At 53.3% G+C, this 15399-nt stretch overlaps 1 protein-coding gene across 4 annotated transcripts in view; it reads left to right on the top strand.

Annotated features, from left to right (window-relative positions):
- Window positions 1-15399, top strand: part of Alpk3 (alpha kinase 3) — a 37427-nt gene that overhangs the window by 3301 nt on the left and 18727 nt on the right. Inside the window, exons 2-4 of one of the 4 annotated variants that reach the window (XM_074061940.1) lie at window positions 1429-1467; window positions 4458-4579; window positions 14922-15039. In XM_074061940.1, the coding sequence (XP_073918041.1) occupies window positions 1429-1467; window positions 4458-4579; window positions 14922-15039 (279 nt within the window). Of the gene's footprint in view, window positions 1-1428; window positions 1468-4457; window positions 4580-12374; window positions 12525-14337; window positions 14471-14921; window positions 15040-15399 lie in introns of those variants that run through there. The other 3 variants (XM_074061941.1, XM_074061942.1, XM_074061943.1) reach the window with 3 other exon arrangements.

Raw genomic sequence — 15399 nt, forward strand, 5'->3', positions numbered from 1 at the left:
TCCCCTCTCGCTTCTTCCTCTGTCCCCCTCCCTTCTTCCTCTCTCCCTCTCCCTCCTCTCCTCCCCCTCTCTCTTTCTCTTCGTTTATAAACAGGGATTGGTATACCCAGCACTTCGCTATGGGTCACAGAAGCTACAAAAAGCTAGATTTGAAGGCTGGGTGGGCAGGATTTAGCTGAGCAGAAGGAAGGAAAGAAGTAAAGGCCTTGATTGGGTCATTGCCACTTAAAGACACTTAGGGACGGGGTGGCTGCAGTGTTGGGAAGGTAGAGAGACCTGTGGTTGTAGTGTGGCTGTGCACAGATCAGAGAGGGTCTTAAATGCTGGGTGGGGCAGAAGGGGTTAAGGAGGAAGGTAGTCCATACAGTGGTGAAATATGGAGCCATGGGAGTCCAGATCAGAGCGAGAAAGGGAGAAAGACAAGCGGAGAACTGTTGACCAACTGGATTTGAGGGTGGTGGAGAAGGAGGAGTCCAAGATGGCAGGTTCTGAGCTGAGGAGTTTGGGAGATCCTGTCCACAAACCAAGGAGCATTGGAAGGGAAGGCAGACTTGGGGAAAGGACACTTTGGTTTTGTGGTGATAAAGGAACAGAATCTCCGAGCTTTCTGGCAGCCAGAGATACAGATCAGCAGTGGCACTGAGCAGACTGGGCCACTGATGAAGGAAGGAGAGCTTTGCTCAGGGTAGGTAGAGCTGAAGCAGGGGAGTGTGTGTAGGGTGCCCCTGCCATCACACAAAGAGCTGAGGTCTATGGCCCCATTAGAGATCGTGGTGTTAGGAAATCCCAAAGGGCCCCACCAAGGGACAGCCTGTGTGAATCCTCACTCCCTGGTGGACTAAGTAGGTCCTGGTTAGCGGCAGGGCTGATCCCCAACTCTAGTCTGAGGGAGCCAGCGGCTGCCCCTGCCAAATTAACTGCTTTTCTCTCCTCCTCTTCCCTCTCCAGCTGGTCTGCCTTGCTCTTTAACCAAACTTAACATATTAATGATGGGTGTTGTCCAGGCCACCTGTGCCCTGTCAGCCCCTGTCAGGGGATTTCCAGGAATGCCTGTTGTTTCTTTTCCCCAAAGGCTGAGAGTTGAAGCGGGAGTTGCCCCCAGGCTGGTGTGTGTAAGTCTCCCTCTTGGGGACAGAGACCCAAGTGCCCAAGGCACATCCTTCTCAAAACACAGCCCCCAGACGCCTCCTTCTGCCTAACCAATTCCCTGGGTTAATGAGTTCTTGGTTTTCAGATACATGGGTGTCCGGTGGTAAGGCCACTTGCTCACTGGAGCAGGCCAACCAAGACAGCTGGTCCCTTTTAATAGAAAGGCCTCTGAGCCCCAGATGGTGGCCGATTAATACTTTGTGACTGTTGATCTCACCTCCTCCTCCTCCTCCTCCTTGCTTTCCGGCCTAACGGTTCCATTTGCTGTTTCTTGCTTAGCTTATCAAGCAGCCGGCTGCCTCACCCCAGCCCTGGAAGGTAAACGCACCTTGGATTACATTTCTCTGACTGCTTTCTCTTGGGTCTGGGCCTCGAGGGGCCACTGGGTGACTGCTCGTGCACTAATCAGCCTGCATGGGGTGGGGAGGGCTGGCGGGTGGCGGGGGAGCATGTAAGCATGGGTGTCACAGGGACCAGAGTTGATGCTTGCATGGGCCATTTGAGAGGGGCCTGAGATGCCTGCAGTGACATCTCTGTGGCCTTGGAATGGACACCATGGCAACAGAACAGGAGCCACCAGCCCTGTGTCTCACCTCTTCCCCCTCCTAGGTGTTCACGCATTCAGTGGACACCTGTCCATCCATCTTGTAATCGTGACTATGGCCTTTTCCTTTCGTTTCTGTCATTCCTTAAGTTGAACTTTTGGTCCTCTGAACTTTCCTTGCCTTTGACTGCTCTCCACCCCCGCAGACTCATTGCTGTGAGATCAGGGGACCTGACCTCCTGCATTAGCTTGTCCTCTGGGTCTGCTGTGGAACCAGGGCGAGGGCTCGGCAGCCCGTGGTCAAGGTTTGCTGGCTGAAAGACTGTCCTCTTGCCTCCCAGGCTGGGAACAGCTCTCTAGCCCTGGCTGAACTGACTGTCACCATCAAAGTGGGAACATGTCCTGGCTATGTCCCACCACCTGGGTCCTGTCCCAGATTCTGGTAGATTTGGGGAGAGTGGACTACAGTTTCTTCTTCACACAGAGGAAGGTTTTCAAATAACTGGCTGGTTTCTAGCTCGCTGGTCACGTCTACAGGCGTGCTTAGCTCCTGCCACAGGCATGGGCTGAGCAGCAAGGAAACTTCCTTCTGGGAGGCTACAGGTGGAAGAGACGAAGATACTCCAACTAATTCAAAGTGGGGTGTAGAAGTGCTGAAGAGACACGGGGAGTTCACTCAAAGCAAGGGGAGCCCCAAATCGAATGGCGAGGTTAGGTTCCTTTGACCACCACGAAAACCAGCAGTTCTGGTTCACGATTGGTCCATGATACCCCATGGGGTTGGAAGGGCTCGGAGGGGTCAGGGTTGGAAAGACCTTTTCCAGGTGTGCCTGGACTCCAGATGTGCTTCCTAGGGGACCGGAAGGGGCACACCTGGAGTCCATCCCACATCTGGGTGGTTGGAAGACAGGGACAGAAAGCTGTGGCAACAAGGATCCAAATTAGGTAGGGAGGACACGAGTTATGGATGTTTTGAATTAGTTGTGGAATCATAGAAGTTGGTTTGTGCTTGGCCTGGAAGTTTCTAGAAAGTGTGGTTGAGACTTGGTTTTCCCCAAAGTCAGAGGTTCTCACTAGTACCGTAGCAGCAAGGAATATTTTCAAGCCCGTAATTCAGCCAGCTGCTCTGAAGGCTGAGGCAGGACAATCACAACTTCTAGGTCAGCCTGGGCAGCTCAGGGAGATCCTAGCTGCAAAAAAAAAAAAAAAAAAAAGAGAGGAAGAAGCACTTTCAGATGTTACATTTCCTGAGTGTTGAGGGAGGTGACAGCCTGTGTCTCAAAGGACAATCTGTTGCTGAGTGACTTAGAAGGGAAGGAAAAGAAGCTTTTTGGACAAGGTGGTTCTCAAAGACTGGGTGTTGCAGGCAGTGTTAGCGAATGGGTCCACCTGCAGGCCCAGCCCAGGGCTCAGGTGTGAGAGAGGCTCCACCTCAAGGGGAGGACACCTGGTGACTCCCTGAATCCCTCAGCACCTGCATTCCTGTGCAGAAGCCACAGCCAGGCCCCCATCAATCCAGAAGTCTCTCTTCACCCCAGACGTTCTTCCTGGGATGGAAACTTTCTCCCCAAATTCAAGGCCAGAATAAATCTCACCGAAGAGATCCATGGAGCTCCTCCCTACAAAGTGTGTGGGGCTTGCACACGGGCGGACGCTCACTCCATGGACAGATGAGCGTTGCCCTTGAGTGTGACCCTTTCCTCTGAAACCCACAGAAAGGCAACTTTGAACTTGTCTTTCTCCACAGTTCTTCCTGCTTCTGTTCACTTTCCCCCGTCACAGTCTTCCCTGCTGCTCACAAAGGGTGTGTGCCCAGGGAGTGGGGAGAGGGCTGGGCACGGCTTGTGCACCCCACAACCTGGCTATGTGGTTATGCTTCACACCTGGGACCGCTCTGTCCCCCTGCTGGCCCATTGCCAGGGTTTGGCACAGGTGCTTTGCTTCCTGTGCTCAGGAAGGAGTGAACTGTGGGCCCTAAGGAGAGTTGGTGAGTTCGGGATGGCCCACAGAAGCTCCTGAACTCTGGATGGACTGTCACAAGGGAACTGAGAGTCCTGGCTTTTGCAGGAGTCATTTGTTTGTGGCGTGGCAGTCCTGCTGGTTGGTCCTGGAGCTGCCAGCCCGTTTTCACGTCATCGTGTGGTAACCACCAATATAGCGGGGAAGCCACAGCTGGCTCTCCAGGGCTGGTCTGTAGCCCTGTTTGGGATCAGAATTCCTCTGAGTGTCTCTTTTCTGATACCCCATGAATTAACGTCCACTTTTGGGTCTGGGCCCCGGCGTTGGGCAGCTCAGTCTTTGCGCACTAGGCGTCTGTGCTCACAAACGCAGCTTCTCCTCTGAGCCCAGCTCTAGCAGGGGCTCTTGTGCTCTCAGGACCCCTGAATCCTTGAGGGTTGTCTGGCTTTTCCCTCCTTGGCATGAATGGGGCTCTGTTATGCTGGGGCCCCCCTCTGAGGCCTCAGGTGTGTGTCTCCCCCCATGCACCAGCTTCCCTGGAGATGAAAGGTGGAGGGTGAGCCAGGCCCCCTTAAGATATGTGTGGGGACACCTGAGTCAGTAGTCTGGCATGCTCAGGAGCCTGCTGGGTCAAGGTCCCGTTCAACCCGTTGGTACATCCCTCCCCCGTCCCTGGCTGCGAGGCCCAGACTCCCTTGAAGAAGGACTTGCCCGGGTGCGGGGCTCTGGGCTCAGATGAGGCGAGGCCAGGCTGCAGGGGGCCCCGTGGGGAGGGCTGCTCTGAACAGCTCTTTGCCTCCTCTAGGAGTACCTTCTGCTCCATCATTGCTCAGCTAACGGAGGAGACACAGCCGCTATTCGAGACCACACTCAAGTCCCGGGCTGTGTCCGAGGACAGTGACGCCAGGTTCACGTGCATCGTCACAGGTAATGTGGCCATCTGTGGGCTCCACGTCAGGACCTCTGTACAGAGCAGGGTCCGGGGCGGGTGAGGTGGGGTGGGGGGGCTGTGTCTAAAACTGTGCTTCAGTTTAACTTCCCTGTGCGGGTGGGCATCCATTTCTCCTCTTTTGGAGTCACAAATCCACCCTGCTGTTCTCTTTCACAACCGGCTTCCCTCAGTGCTCACGTGACTGCTGAATTGATCTTCCAGGCCACCTCCCCAATGTTCCTTTTTTTTTTTTTTTTCCTGTACTGGGGTTTGAACTCAGGGCCTTCACCTTTGAGCCACACCAGCCCTTTTTTTATGATGGGTTTTTTTTAGAGATAGGGTCTCATGAACTATTTGCTGGGGCTGGCTTTGAACCTCGAGCCTCCTGATCTCTGCCTCGTCAGTAGCTAGGATTACAGGCGTGAGGCGTGGTGCCCAGCTAAGCATTCCATTTTACAGATGAACGGTCTGTGGCTTGGGAAGGTCAAGCATGAAAGGCAGTGATGTGTGGTGACAGTACAGTCCCGGAGGCAGGCTGCCTGGCTGGGAATCCTGTCCCAGCTCCTTTCCAGCAGGTGACGGAGAGCAGTTCGTACAACCTTTCTGCTGCCTCCTGTCTAAAGTGCAGATAATCGTGCGAGCACCATAGCGCGGTGAGATGAGTGAAGGAATGCACACGGAGCATCTGGAATTTGCCTGGCCTGTAGTGAGCACCAGGCAGGCATTAGGAATGGCTACAGTCACTGGCATGTCGCTGGGCTCCATGGTGGGACTTGAAGCAGCCTTTGGGTTGAATAGCAGATGGGGTGACACCTCAGGGACAGGAAGGATGCAAGCTGGGCATGCTGGGAAGCTGATTCCCGTCCCATGCAATAGCTCTGCACAGTCCCTGTGTGCCACCCTGACCTGCCCCAAGGCCTGCAAGACACCCACCCCCATAGGTGCCTGCCTACCCCACCCAGCTGCACAGCCACCTGTTCAAGGGTCCCAGGTCCCCGCTTCCTCTAGAACCCATTTTTGGTTAGTCAAGGGCAGGGGTGTCACCAGCTGTGACACCCTGGCTCTGGGGATTCGTCTACCCTACCCAGCTGCATAGCTTCTCTGGAATTGGGTCTCCATGGACAGCTGTCCCCCCACCCAGAACCCTCCGATGCCAGGCTGAGAATGACCTGCCAGAGGGAGGCCGAGGCACCCTGCATCCCTTACCTTTGAACTCAGGGCCTTGGACGTGCTAGAAAGCTCTGCCACTTGAGCCACGCCCCGGTGCTTTGCCTTGGTCCAGCAGGGTGCATTTCACGGCTTTGTCTGTTTGTGGTTGAAACTTAGGCGACCCTGTGACGTAAGTGCAATTGTTAGTCCAGTTTTGCAGAGGGGGAGCTGGCAGCTGTTAGGTGACCTGCACCAGTCTGCGTGACTGGGAGGAGGACCTTCTGCTTCTGCCTTGCAGTATCTCCACCCACCTCTCCTGTGTCTGTGGCACCAGTGGCTTCCTAGAAAAACCCAGTGCTTTCCTCTCTGCATACTTTCTTGCATTTTCTCTATTTAGATTGTCCTTAATTCTTCTTTTTAAGGAAAATTGAATTTTAATTCATCAAATCAACACAGGCACGTAGTTTAAGACTTCAGATTATACTAAAAGGCATTAATGCAAACCCAGCCGCTCACCTCTCTACTCGCGGTCTTCCCGGCTCTGCTGTCCACTTGCAGCCATGTCGCCTGCCCATCCACCTTCCCTCCTGCTGAGGAACGGTGGCTCCTTGCCTCTGAGGCTGCGCTTTTGCAGGTTCTCTGTGATGGTCGGTGAGGAATTCACGCTCTTGTACCGACATTCTCTCGCTTTTTCTCCACTTGGCTTCTCCATCATAATTTTGGCTTAAGTCAGTATTTACTGGGACAGGGTGTGTGTGACTCAGTGGCACAGTCCTTGCTTAGCACCTGCGGGGCTCTGGGCTCCACATCCAGGACCAAAAGCAAGCAAGCAAACAAGCGCTTACTGTTTGCCCGTGATGGCTACATGAAATTGTTCACAAAGGAACAGTGTAGAATTAAGTCGTATATACAGTGGTATGCAGTAGCCCTGTGTTTGCTGCAGGACGTGTACTATGTGTGATGTGATCACACGGTTAGCACGCTGTGTTACACTCGGGCTGTGTTCGAGTATATTTCTTCTGTTTTCCCGAAGGTTATTTTCTTCACTTTTTGCTCTTGCCTTCTTTTTTTTTTTTGTTTTTTCCAGTAGTGAGCAGGTGCTCTGCCACTTGAACCATACCTCCAGGCCTCATTTCTTTAGTTTTTGGTACTGCTGATTTGTGTGTGTGAGGAGAGAAACATCTGGAACTCCTGGGTTCAAGCGATCCTCCTGACGTTGCCTCACAAGTAGCTGGGATTACAGGCATGTACCACCATGCCCAGCTGCTAACTTTCCTTAAGCTTTCTTTAGCCTCTTAACATAGTGTTCTCCAGGTCAGTGCCCTCAGCTGTCACTTTCCTTAGAGACATTCCTCTAGAGGACTCGATTCTTCTTCTACCTGAACTAATAAAAGCCCTAGCCTGATAAGCAGCTCTTATCCTAGATATTCCCTTCACCTTTCTCCTTTCTCCTAGGTTTGATTCACCCTCCTGGATCGCATGTCCTTTTTCTTCCTTTTTTTTTTTGGTGGCACTGGGATTTGAACTCAAGAGTTTCACACTTGCTAGGTGGCTCTCTATCTCTTGAGCCACTCCTCCAGCTCTCTTCCTTTTCTTGGCTTTTCTTCTTGCTTTCTTGAGGCACTGCCTCCAGGACTTTTGTCAGGTCCTGACAACAGCCAGCGGAGGACATTGTGGGGCAAGCTCTGGGCCTGTCTCCCCTTGAAGTCCGTGCACTCCAGTGTGACTTTGCTCCCTGTGTCACACACAACTGTCTCCCTGGCGTCTCTCTTCCTCTCCCTCTGGTGATAGATCTTTAGTACTGAACACTTCTCTGCTCTTTGACTTACATTCTTGTTTTGGGAGCTTTCCAGAACGAGCACCCAGGAGTCAATGTTAGACTTGCCGTGTCTGCTTTCCACTTGGTGGGCAGTTTTGCTGGGTATAGAATGCCAAGTTGCTAAGTTGAAAATAATTTCCTTCAGAATTTTGAAGGCATTGCTCTGGTTTTTGCTTCCAGGCTTCTGAGTGAGAAGACAGTTCGGTCCTAACCTTTGCATCTGACTTTTCCCTCTGGAAGCTTCTAAGAGCGCACTGATATTTCTTGCCACTGCATTTTGATGTGACTTTCTTCATCCTGGGGCATGATCAGATGTTTTTAGTCAGAAACTGAGAGCTTTTAATTCTGAGAAATTTGGAATTTTTTTTTTTCTTTTTGAGACAGGAACTCACTAGGTAGCCCAGGATAGCATCAAAGATGTGATTCTCCCACTTCAGTTTCCTAAGTACTGGGATTACAGGAGTGCCCCACCACACCTACACCTCTTATTTTCTTCTCCTTTCCATCATTTCTCTTTTTTCCTCTACCTCCTGGGAGGCGTCTGCAGTTTTGTCTTTCAGTTCTTCCAGTAAAATTGTAACTCCTAGGGCTCTCTCATCGTCTTCACAGCTCCCTGCCTTTTCACAAGTGTGATTTCTTTAGCTCCTGAGCACTAGTGATAGTTTTCTGAAGGCTTCTTTTTTCTTGCATAGTGTATTTCTATCAGTTTGCTTTTTTTCTGTTTGATTTTATTTTGTCATTAATCTTCAATTACAAGAAGATTAAGCTTCTTGGAATCTTTGGCTGTCAAGTAATGATTAGGAAACTAAGCTAGGCATGGTGGCACATGTCTGTAATCCCAGCATTCTGGGGGCTGAGGCAGGAGGACTGAGTTTGAGGCCAAGCTGGGCTACATAGAGAGAGCCTAAGAAAAGAAAAGGAAGGAAGGAGAGAGGGAAGGAGGGAGGGAGGGAGGGAGGAAGGGAGGGAGGGAGAGAAGCAAGGAAGGAAGAGAAGGAAGGAAAGAAGGAAGAGAAGGAGAAAAGAAAGAGGAAGACAAGGAGGGGAGGAGGAGGAGAAAGGGGGAAGAAAAGGAAGAAAGGAAGGGAGGGAGGAAGGGAAGAAGGGAAGGGGAGAAGGAGAAAAGAGAAAAGAAAGAATGAGGAAGAGAAGAAGGGGAGGAGGAGGAGAAAGGGGAAAAAGAAGGAAGGAGGAGAAGGAAGAACGAGACTAAAAAGCTGACTGAAAGTCCCGAGCAAGCAGGATAGGTCTGAAGACTTGGATGGTCACTCTAGGGGGACCTGGGTAGTCAGGTTGGAAACTGCCAGTGGCACTTCTCTAGCTCCTTCCTGGACTGGCTGGGTTCCTAGAGAGAGGCTTCCTGGGAGTTGTGCAGCTAGAGTGTTGGGTGTGCTCTCAGCAGCATGGACGTGTTTTATAATGCGTGGTCTTTACAGTTTTCTGTTTCCCATGCTGGTGGCGCTCAGCCACTGCTTTCTTCAGTTAACAAGCAAAGGTTTACCTTCCCAGTTGACCAGCTCCGTCTTGGCCAGAGGGAGGAGGCAGCCCTGCGGGGCCATGCAGCAGTAGCTTACGGAGCCCAGAGATCAGCTGGTTTGGTTTTGTTTTTTTGAGACAGTCAAAAAACTCTACAGCCCAGGCTGGCCTTGACCTCAGGATCCTCCAGCCTCGGCCGGAGAGCTAGGACTACAGGTGGACCACCATTGCCAGCATCTATTCTGTAAGTCCCTTGTGACCTTTCCTCCCTCCCCTTCCGCCCCAGTGCCAGAGGCACCTGGCTGCCAGCCTCGCGTCCTGGAGGGCTTCTCCGTGCTCCCCTCTGCTGGCGTAGGGCCGAGCTGTCGTGAGTGTGCTAAGTCCGTCTCTGCCTGCCCTTGCCTGGCCTCTCCATCCTTCTGGTTTTGTGTTTTGGTTCAGTGGAGGCTGTGCTCATAGATGGCTCGTCCATTCTGCCATCTTGGCTTGGCACACCCTCCTCCTTGTCACTGGTCCAGCTGCGAGGCTGGCCTCTGGCAGGTGATCTCCAGCGCTCCACCTCCATGGCACACTGTCCTGTCCACACACCTCTCTGTCAGCCAGGACCGGGCACACCCTGACACGCCATGCCTCTCGGGGCTGTGCTAAGAATGTGCCAGGTGACCAGGGTGGTCCTGATGGTGTCGGTGACAAAAGCAGCAGCGTCTCCTCTTTCCACACCGTGTGTCTCAGCTGTGGCTCAGGCACTGCAGTCACAGCAGCTGTCCTTTGAAGCCATCAACTACTGAGAGACTTGGAGGGGTCAGTCACATAAGATCGTAGGACACTTTGATGAATCCTCCCAGTGTCATTGCGGGAAAAAGGTTTTCCTGTTTCAAGCCCAACGCAGAACAGCAAACCTGTACGTCCAGGCCTCACGATGTCTGTGGCTACTGTTCAGGAGCCCTTACCACGTGACACCGAGTGACTTCCAGGGCCTGTGTCTCTGTGGCCACACCTTAGTCCATGCTTGTTCCTGCCCCGCCTTCCCTCAGCCCCACAGGTTACCTGAGCTTGTGTCACAGATTAGGAGCACGTTTTCTGAGATGCCAACTAGTGAGGAGGAAATGTGGACAGTGTGGAAGGGGGGCAGGGCAGGGAGAGGGGACGCGGAGGGCTCCAAGAACTAAGGAAACAGGACTAGAAACTGGGCGTCCCCAGCCTGGAGAGGTGGTGGCTGGCCCTGTTGGATACTGTGGAGACGGCACGTGCCTCTCCTCCTGTGTCCTGCCACCAGCATTCCCTAAACAAAGCTGGGATACATCAGCCCTGGCACCAGGGCCCTGCCAGGCACAGGTGATGCCTTCCTGGTGGTCAGAACCTAGTCCAGGTTAGGGACCCGGCTGGGGGTCCTTGCCAGCGTGGAGAAGGGATGCATTGCCCAGGGCTCCTCCCACTTAGTGGGCAGGTGGGTGGACCAGGGCCTTGGCTGGCCCCTCAGCTCAAGAGCTACTGTCCTCCTCGAGTTTGTCCATCCCTGAAAGTGCACTCTGTCGTGCACTCTGTGTTGCTGGGTGTGTGCCCATACGGGTGCTGGGGTGGGGGACGAAGCACTAGCACTAGCAGGGTGGACCAAGGGACTGAGCCCGTAGAAAGGACTGAGTTCCTGCAGGAATCTTTTTTTAGAGGAGTAAGTCTAATGTGGTAACTTCTGGGAGCAAAAACTCCTACATCAACCTCAGAACCCCAACTGGAAAGCACACTGGAGAAAGGGAAAGGAAACCTTGGGCTATGTCACGTGCCACCCATGACACTCCGAGTGTTACTCAGCTCCTCTGCACCTCATTGTCCTTTTGTGGAGGGATGACACCTGCCGGGTTATTGCAGAGGGCTTGGGGTTCTACTTAGGAGCTTGGTGACCTCATCGGGCAGGAGCCTTGATTTCCTCTTCCTTAAACTGTAGGCCCGTCACAGTGTGTCCCTGGAGGACTCCTGCAACCTTAGATGAGTAACACACGACAAGTGTTCGCTCAGTCTCGCACACAGCATGTCCTCAGCAGATGCCAGCATGCTTTTGCTCAGGGTTGTTCTGAGGTCAAATGCAATTCTGTGTTTGAAAGTTCTTCTACCCCAAATTTTCAGTTCTCCTCCTCTTGCTCCTCCTTTTTCTTCTTCATCTTCTCCCTCTCTTTCCCCCCCTGCCCTGCTCCCTCTCCTCCTGAGTTTCTCCAAGCCAGGAATGGTTGGGACGAGTTCCTGTGCGCTGGGCTCTCCAGTCAAGCCTGCTGGCTGCAAAACAGAGACCATGAGGTGTGAAGGGGCAGAGGGAAGGCTACAGGTTCAAGTACCACCCGGAGCTCCTGGCCAGAGCCAAGTGTGCGCACGCACGCGCGCGCACACATACGCATGGGCACACACCCTCCTGCTTTTGTGTTTTCAAATGTAGTTTGCATGTCGGGGGACCAGGCCTTGGCCTATGCAGTCAACTCCATTCCCTCTCCTTGCCCCACCCCTGTCCCTTCACCCCAGCCTACCTGAACTCAGATGCCCTGAAGGCCAAGGCCGTCCTGGGTACATCATGGGGCAGGGAGGCCCTGAGCTGGGCGCTTGCAGGGATGAGGTCACCCTGCAGGGCAGTGAGGACACCTGTGCTGGCCCTGGCCACAGGCACAGTGATGTAACCAGGGATTTAGCTCAAAGTGGAAACATGGGGCTCACTTTACAGCCAGGGCTGCCCAGAGCTGTTCCTGGCCCAACCAGCTGCAGCCTCCCTCACCCCTGCCCCTGCTCACATTTCCCAGCATGCCCTTGTTTTCCCTCACACCGCACAGAGGCAGCTCGTTTGGCAGCCGTGCCCTTCCCGTCCACCCTTGTTTGTTCACTCATCCTCTCACTTGTTTGCCATCCGCAGGTCTTTATTAAGTAACTACTGTGTGAGGTGGCAGAGATGTAGCAGTGGGCACGCTGACTCCTGTCCACAGGGGACCTGAGTCCAGCAGGACAGGCAGACAGGAAGTTGTGATTAGTGGGGAGGGCAGGGGTGCTAGAGCAGGGGGTACAGAACCCCCATTTTCTGAAATTCTGCTCCTCCTTTAAGTCCAGTCCAGTGCCACTCACTGCAAAGGCCTCCCCCACGTCCCCAGCTGAGGTGATGGCCCCTCCTCTGCCCCCTGAGCTCTCTCTCTCTGCAAATTGCTGTGTATTCTTCTATAAATATTTAATGAGCATTGCTTCCATACCAGGCACTATTCTAGGAACTGGGGACACAGCAGTGAACCGCACAGATAAGTCCCTGCCCTCGCAGAGGTGACACTCCACAGTGGGGGTGGGGCGGACGGGACAGGACAGAGATGCAGATGAACTAACAGACTTGCGTCAGGCAGCAATGTGTCCTAGGAAGAAAATAAGCTTTCAGGAGCAATCAGAAGTGTCCAGGAGAGAGAGCTGGTGTTTCGCCCTGGGTGGGGGGGAGGCCTCTTTGAGGTGACTTAGGAACGGAGACCCATGGTGTGTTGGAGGTGAGGCAGCAGGACTGTGGCTGGGTTGCAGGGAGGGAGGAAGAGAGACAGGAAATGAGGCCAATATGGTAATAGGGCCCAGTTTGTGAGGCCCAAGTGAGATGGGAGCTTTTGGGGCGTTTTGAGCAGAAGATCCACTCCGGCTTTTGTGCCAAGAATGGGTGGAAGAGAGACAGATGGATGCATCGAGGACAGGGAAGATTATCACAGAAATCCAAGTGCGAGTGGAAGGGAGGACCATTCTCGCTGTTGATGGAGTGGTGTGAGAAAGCAAAAGGGCTGAAGGGTCCCCTCCAGGTTGGCGGGAACCAAGGGACAGGCTCGAAGAGGACTAGGAGTCAGGCTTGGGACCTGCTGGGTTTGCTGGCTGTTAGACCTTCAAGTGCAGACATGACACTCAGTCAGTTCACAGGGGAGGTCTGGCTGGAGATGGGAATCCAGGAGCTGTGAGCACACAGGACAGGATTCGATCACCGGGTTGTGAGTTAGAATGGAAACTGGTTCTGAGCCCTGAGTCCGGGGACCATGAAAGGGATTAGTAAGTGGCCAGAAGGAGGGGAGCAAAAGGCTTCAGGAAGTGGGGTCCTTATTACTCACTGACTGGGTAGATGAGACGTAAGAACTGACCACCAGGTTCAGCAGTGTACAAGTCACAGGTGACCATGACAAGGGCAATTCTGGGGCAGCGGTGGGTGCGAAAGTCTGGTAGGGGAGAGGAAATAAAGATAGTGAGTAAAGACAAATGACTCGTCTAAATAATTTTTCTTGCTTTTTCATTTTTGGTGATGCTGGAGTTTGAACTCAGGGCCTCATGCTTTCTAAGCAGTTGCTCTACTGCTTGAGCCTTGCCCCTCCCCCGCCCCTTTTGCCTGAGTTATTTTTCAGATAGGGTCTCCCGTTTTTGCCTGAACCTGAAGGAGATGGTTGTCTTCCTACCTATGCTTCCTGTGTAGCTGGGGTCACAGGTGTGAGCCACCATGCCTTGCTGATTGGTTGAGATGGGGTCTCACTAACTGTTTGCAGGCTGGCCTCAAACCACAATCCTCCCAATTTCCACCTTCTGAGTAGCTGGGATTACAGACATGAGCAACTGCACCTGGTCTTTTTTTTTGAGACAGGGTCTTACTGTGTAATCTAGGCTAGCTTCAAACTTGTCTTCTTCCTGCCTCAGCCTCAGCATAAAGAACTTTTTCTGTGGAGAACTGAGCAGAGAAATGGGCAGGAGCTGGAGGAGGGTGTGAAGCCAAAGGAGGGTCTTTTTAAGGAAGGGCAGCAGTGCAGCAGACTTGTGTGCTGATGGGAATGGAGTAAAAAAGGGGAAAAGTTTGATGACACTTGTTGGAGAGGGACAGGATGCAGTGAGGGATGGCTGTGGACGGGAGTGAGGTTTCCCACAGGCACGATGCCAGGCGCACTGCTCCCTGGTGGGCAGGTCTAATGGCTACCGTCCAGCAGGTCCCCGACCCCTGAGCTGGGCTTACTTGCTTGAGTGCACTTGACTTCTAGCAAGTGATGTGAGTCAGGTGGAGTCAGCTCAGGAAATGAAAGACCTTGTTGGAAAGGCTGGAGGGGCTCCTCATGGAACGGACCAGAGGATGTAGCTGAGCTCAGGCAAGGACCGGAAGCATCTGCCTCGCAGCTCCAACTCAGTCCTGAGCCTCAGTTTTGCTTCTTAATCTGTCACTGCTCAGTCCGTGCCGTGGAAAGAGCTGTCTGCCCCTTCGAAACGAGGTTTCCAGACCCGATGGTAAAAGCTGGCTCGTGGTCCTAATTCCCTAGCCAGGTGGACTGCGTTAGTGCCCATTTGTGGCCATTCAGCTGTGCCAGGGAGGCCAGGGACATGTCTGTGACAGTAGCTGTCACAGGCCTTCCTCATGGTTGGGCTGGGCGTCCCCTGAGAAGAGGGGCTGAATAGATACTTCAGTTGGACTCCCTGAAATGGTTGGGTAGGTGGTAGGTATGAATGGCTGAATAGATGGATCCTGAGTGAACGGATGGATGGACAGATGGACATTTTAGCTGTGTTGTCACGTAGTACGGCTAGGACCTTGAGACGAAGAAGACAGGCTCCTGGCAGGGGTGCAGGATGGGGTTTGAGGAGGACGCCTTACTACAGTTGGGCGCGCAGAGTGGCCACTGTAAAAAGGACACTTGTTACTGCCAGTCAACAATTGGCGCAAATTCTTCACTTCCCTATTTCTCCTCCCTATTTTCCTTCCAGCTGGAAGGGGAAATGTGTCGCACTGTGACAGGTTCTAGTTTCTGGAAATAAGCCAAGCCACCCAGGGGCCTGGGAAAGGTGGTCCTGTCGTCTTTTTAGGTGCTCTGGGAAAGCCTAGGACTCTTCGCTCTGTTTTGGAACTCACCTTACTGTAACCCAACCCTCTTCCTTCCCAGGATACCCGGAGCCAGAGGTGACCTGGTACAAGGACGACATAGAACTGGACCGCTACTGTGGCTTGCCAAAATATGAGATCACTCATCAGGGCAAGCGTCACACCCTGCAGCTGTACAGGTGAGGGAGAGGCCTGTTCTGCTCCCTGTCCCCAGACATGGAGCCGCTGGGTGGAGATGCAGGGTACCATCTGCAGTGAGAGGCCAGGGTTCTGCTGCCGAGCTGACCACCTGGGGAGCTGCCTCCCTGCCGGCATCCGGGGCCTCCTTAGGCCAGGCTGGGAGTGAGTACTCCCGACAGCCTTGAGCTGAGTGCAACCCAGTAGGTCCTGACACACGGAAGCATTTTCCATGAGGTCGGCTGCCAAAAAAAGCAACCGTGTCACCATTACTTCACAAGCGGCCGTGCTGGTCACCTGCTTCTGAAGGGAGCTCTTCTGAGCCCTACATCTAATCCCTCCCGGGACAGCGTGAACCTTGG

This window comes from Castor canadensis, chromosome 19 (assembly GCF_047511655.1).
Source record: "Castor canadensis chromosome 19, mCasCan1.hap1v2, whole genome shotgun sequence".
Taxonomy (NCBI): Eukaryota; Metazoa; Chordata; class Mammalia; order Rodentia; family Castoridae; genus Castor; species Castor canadensis.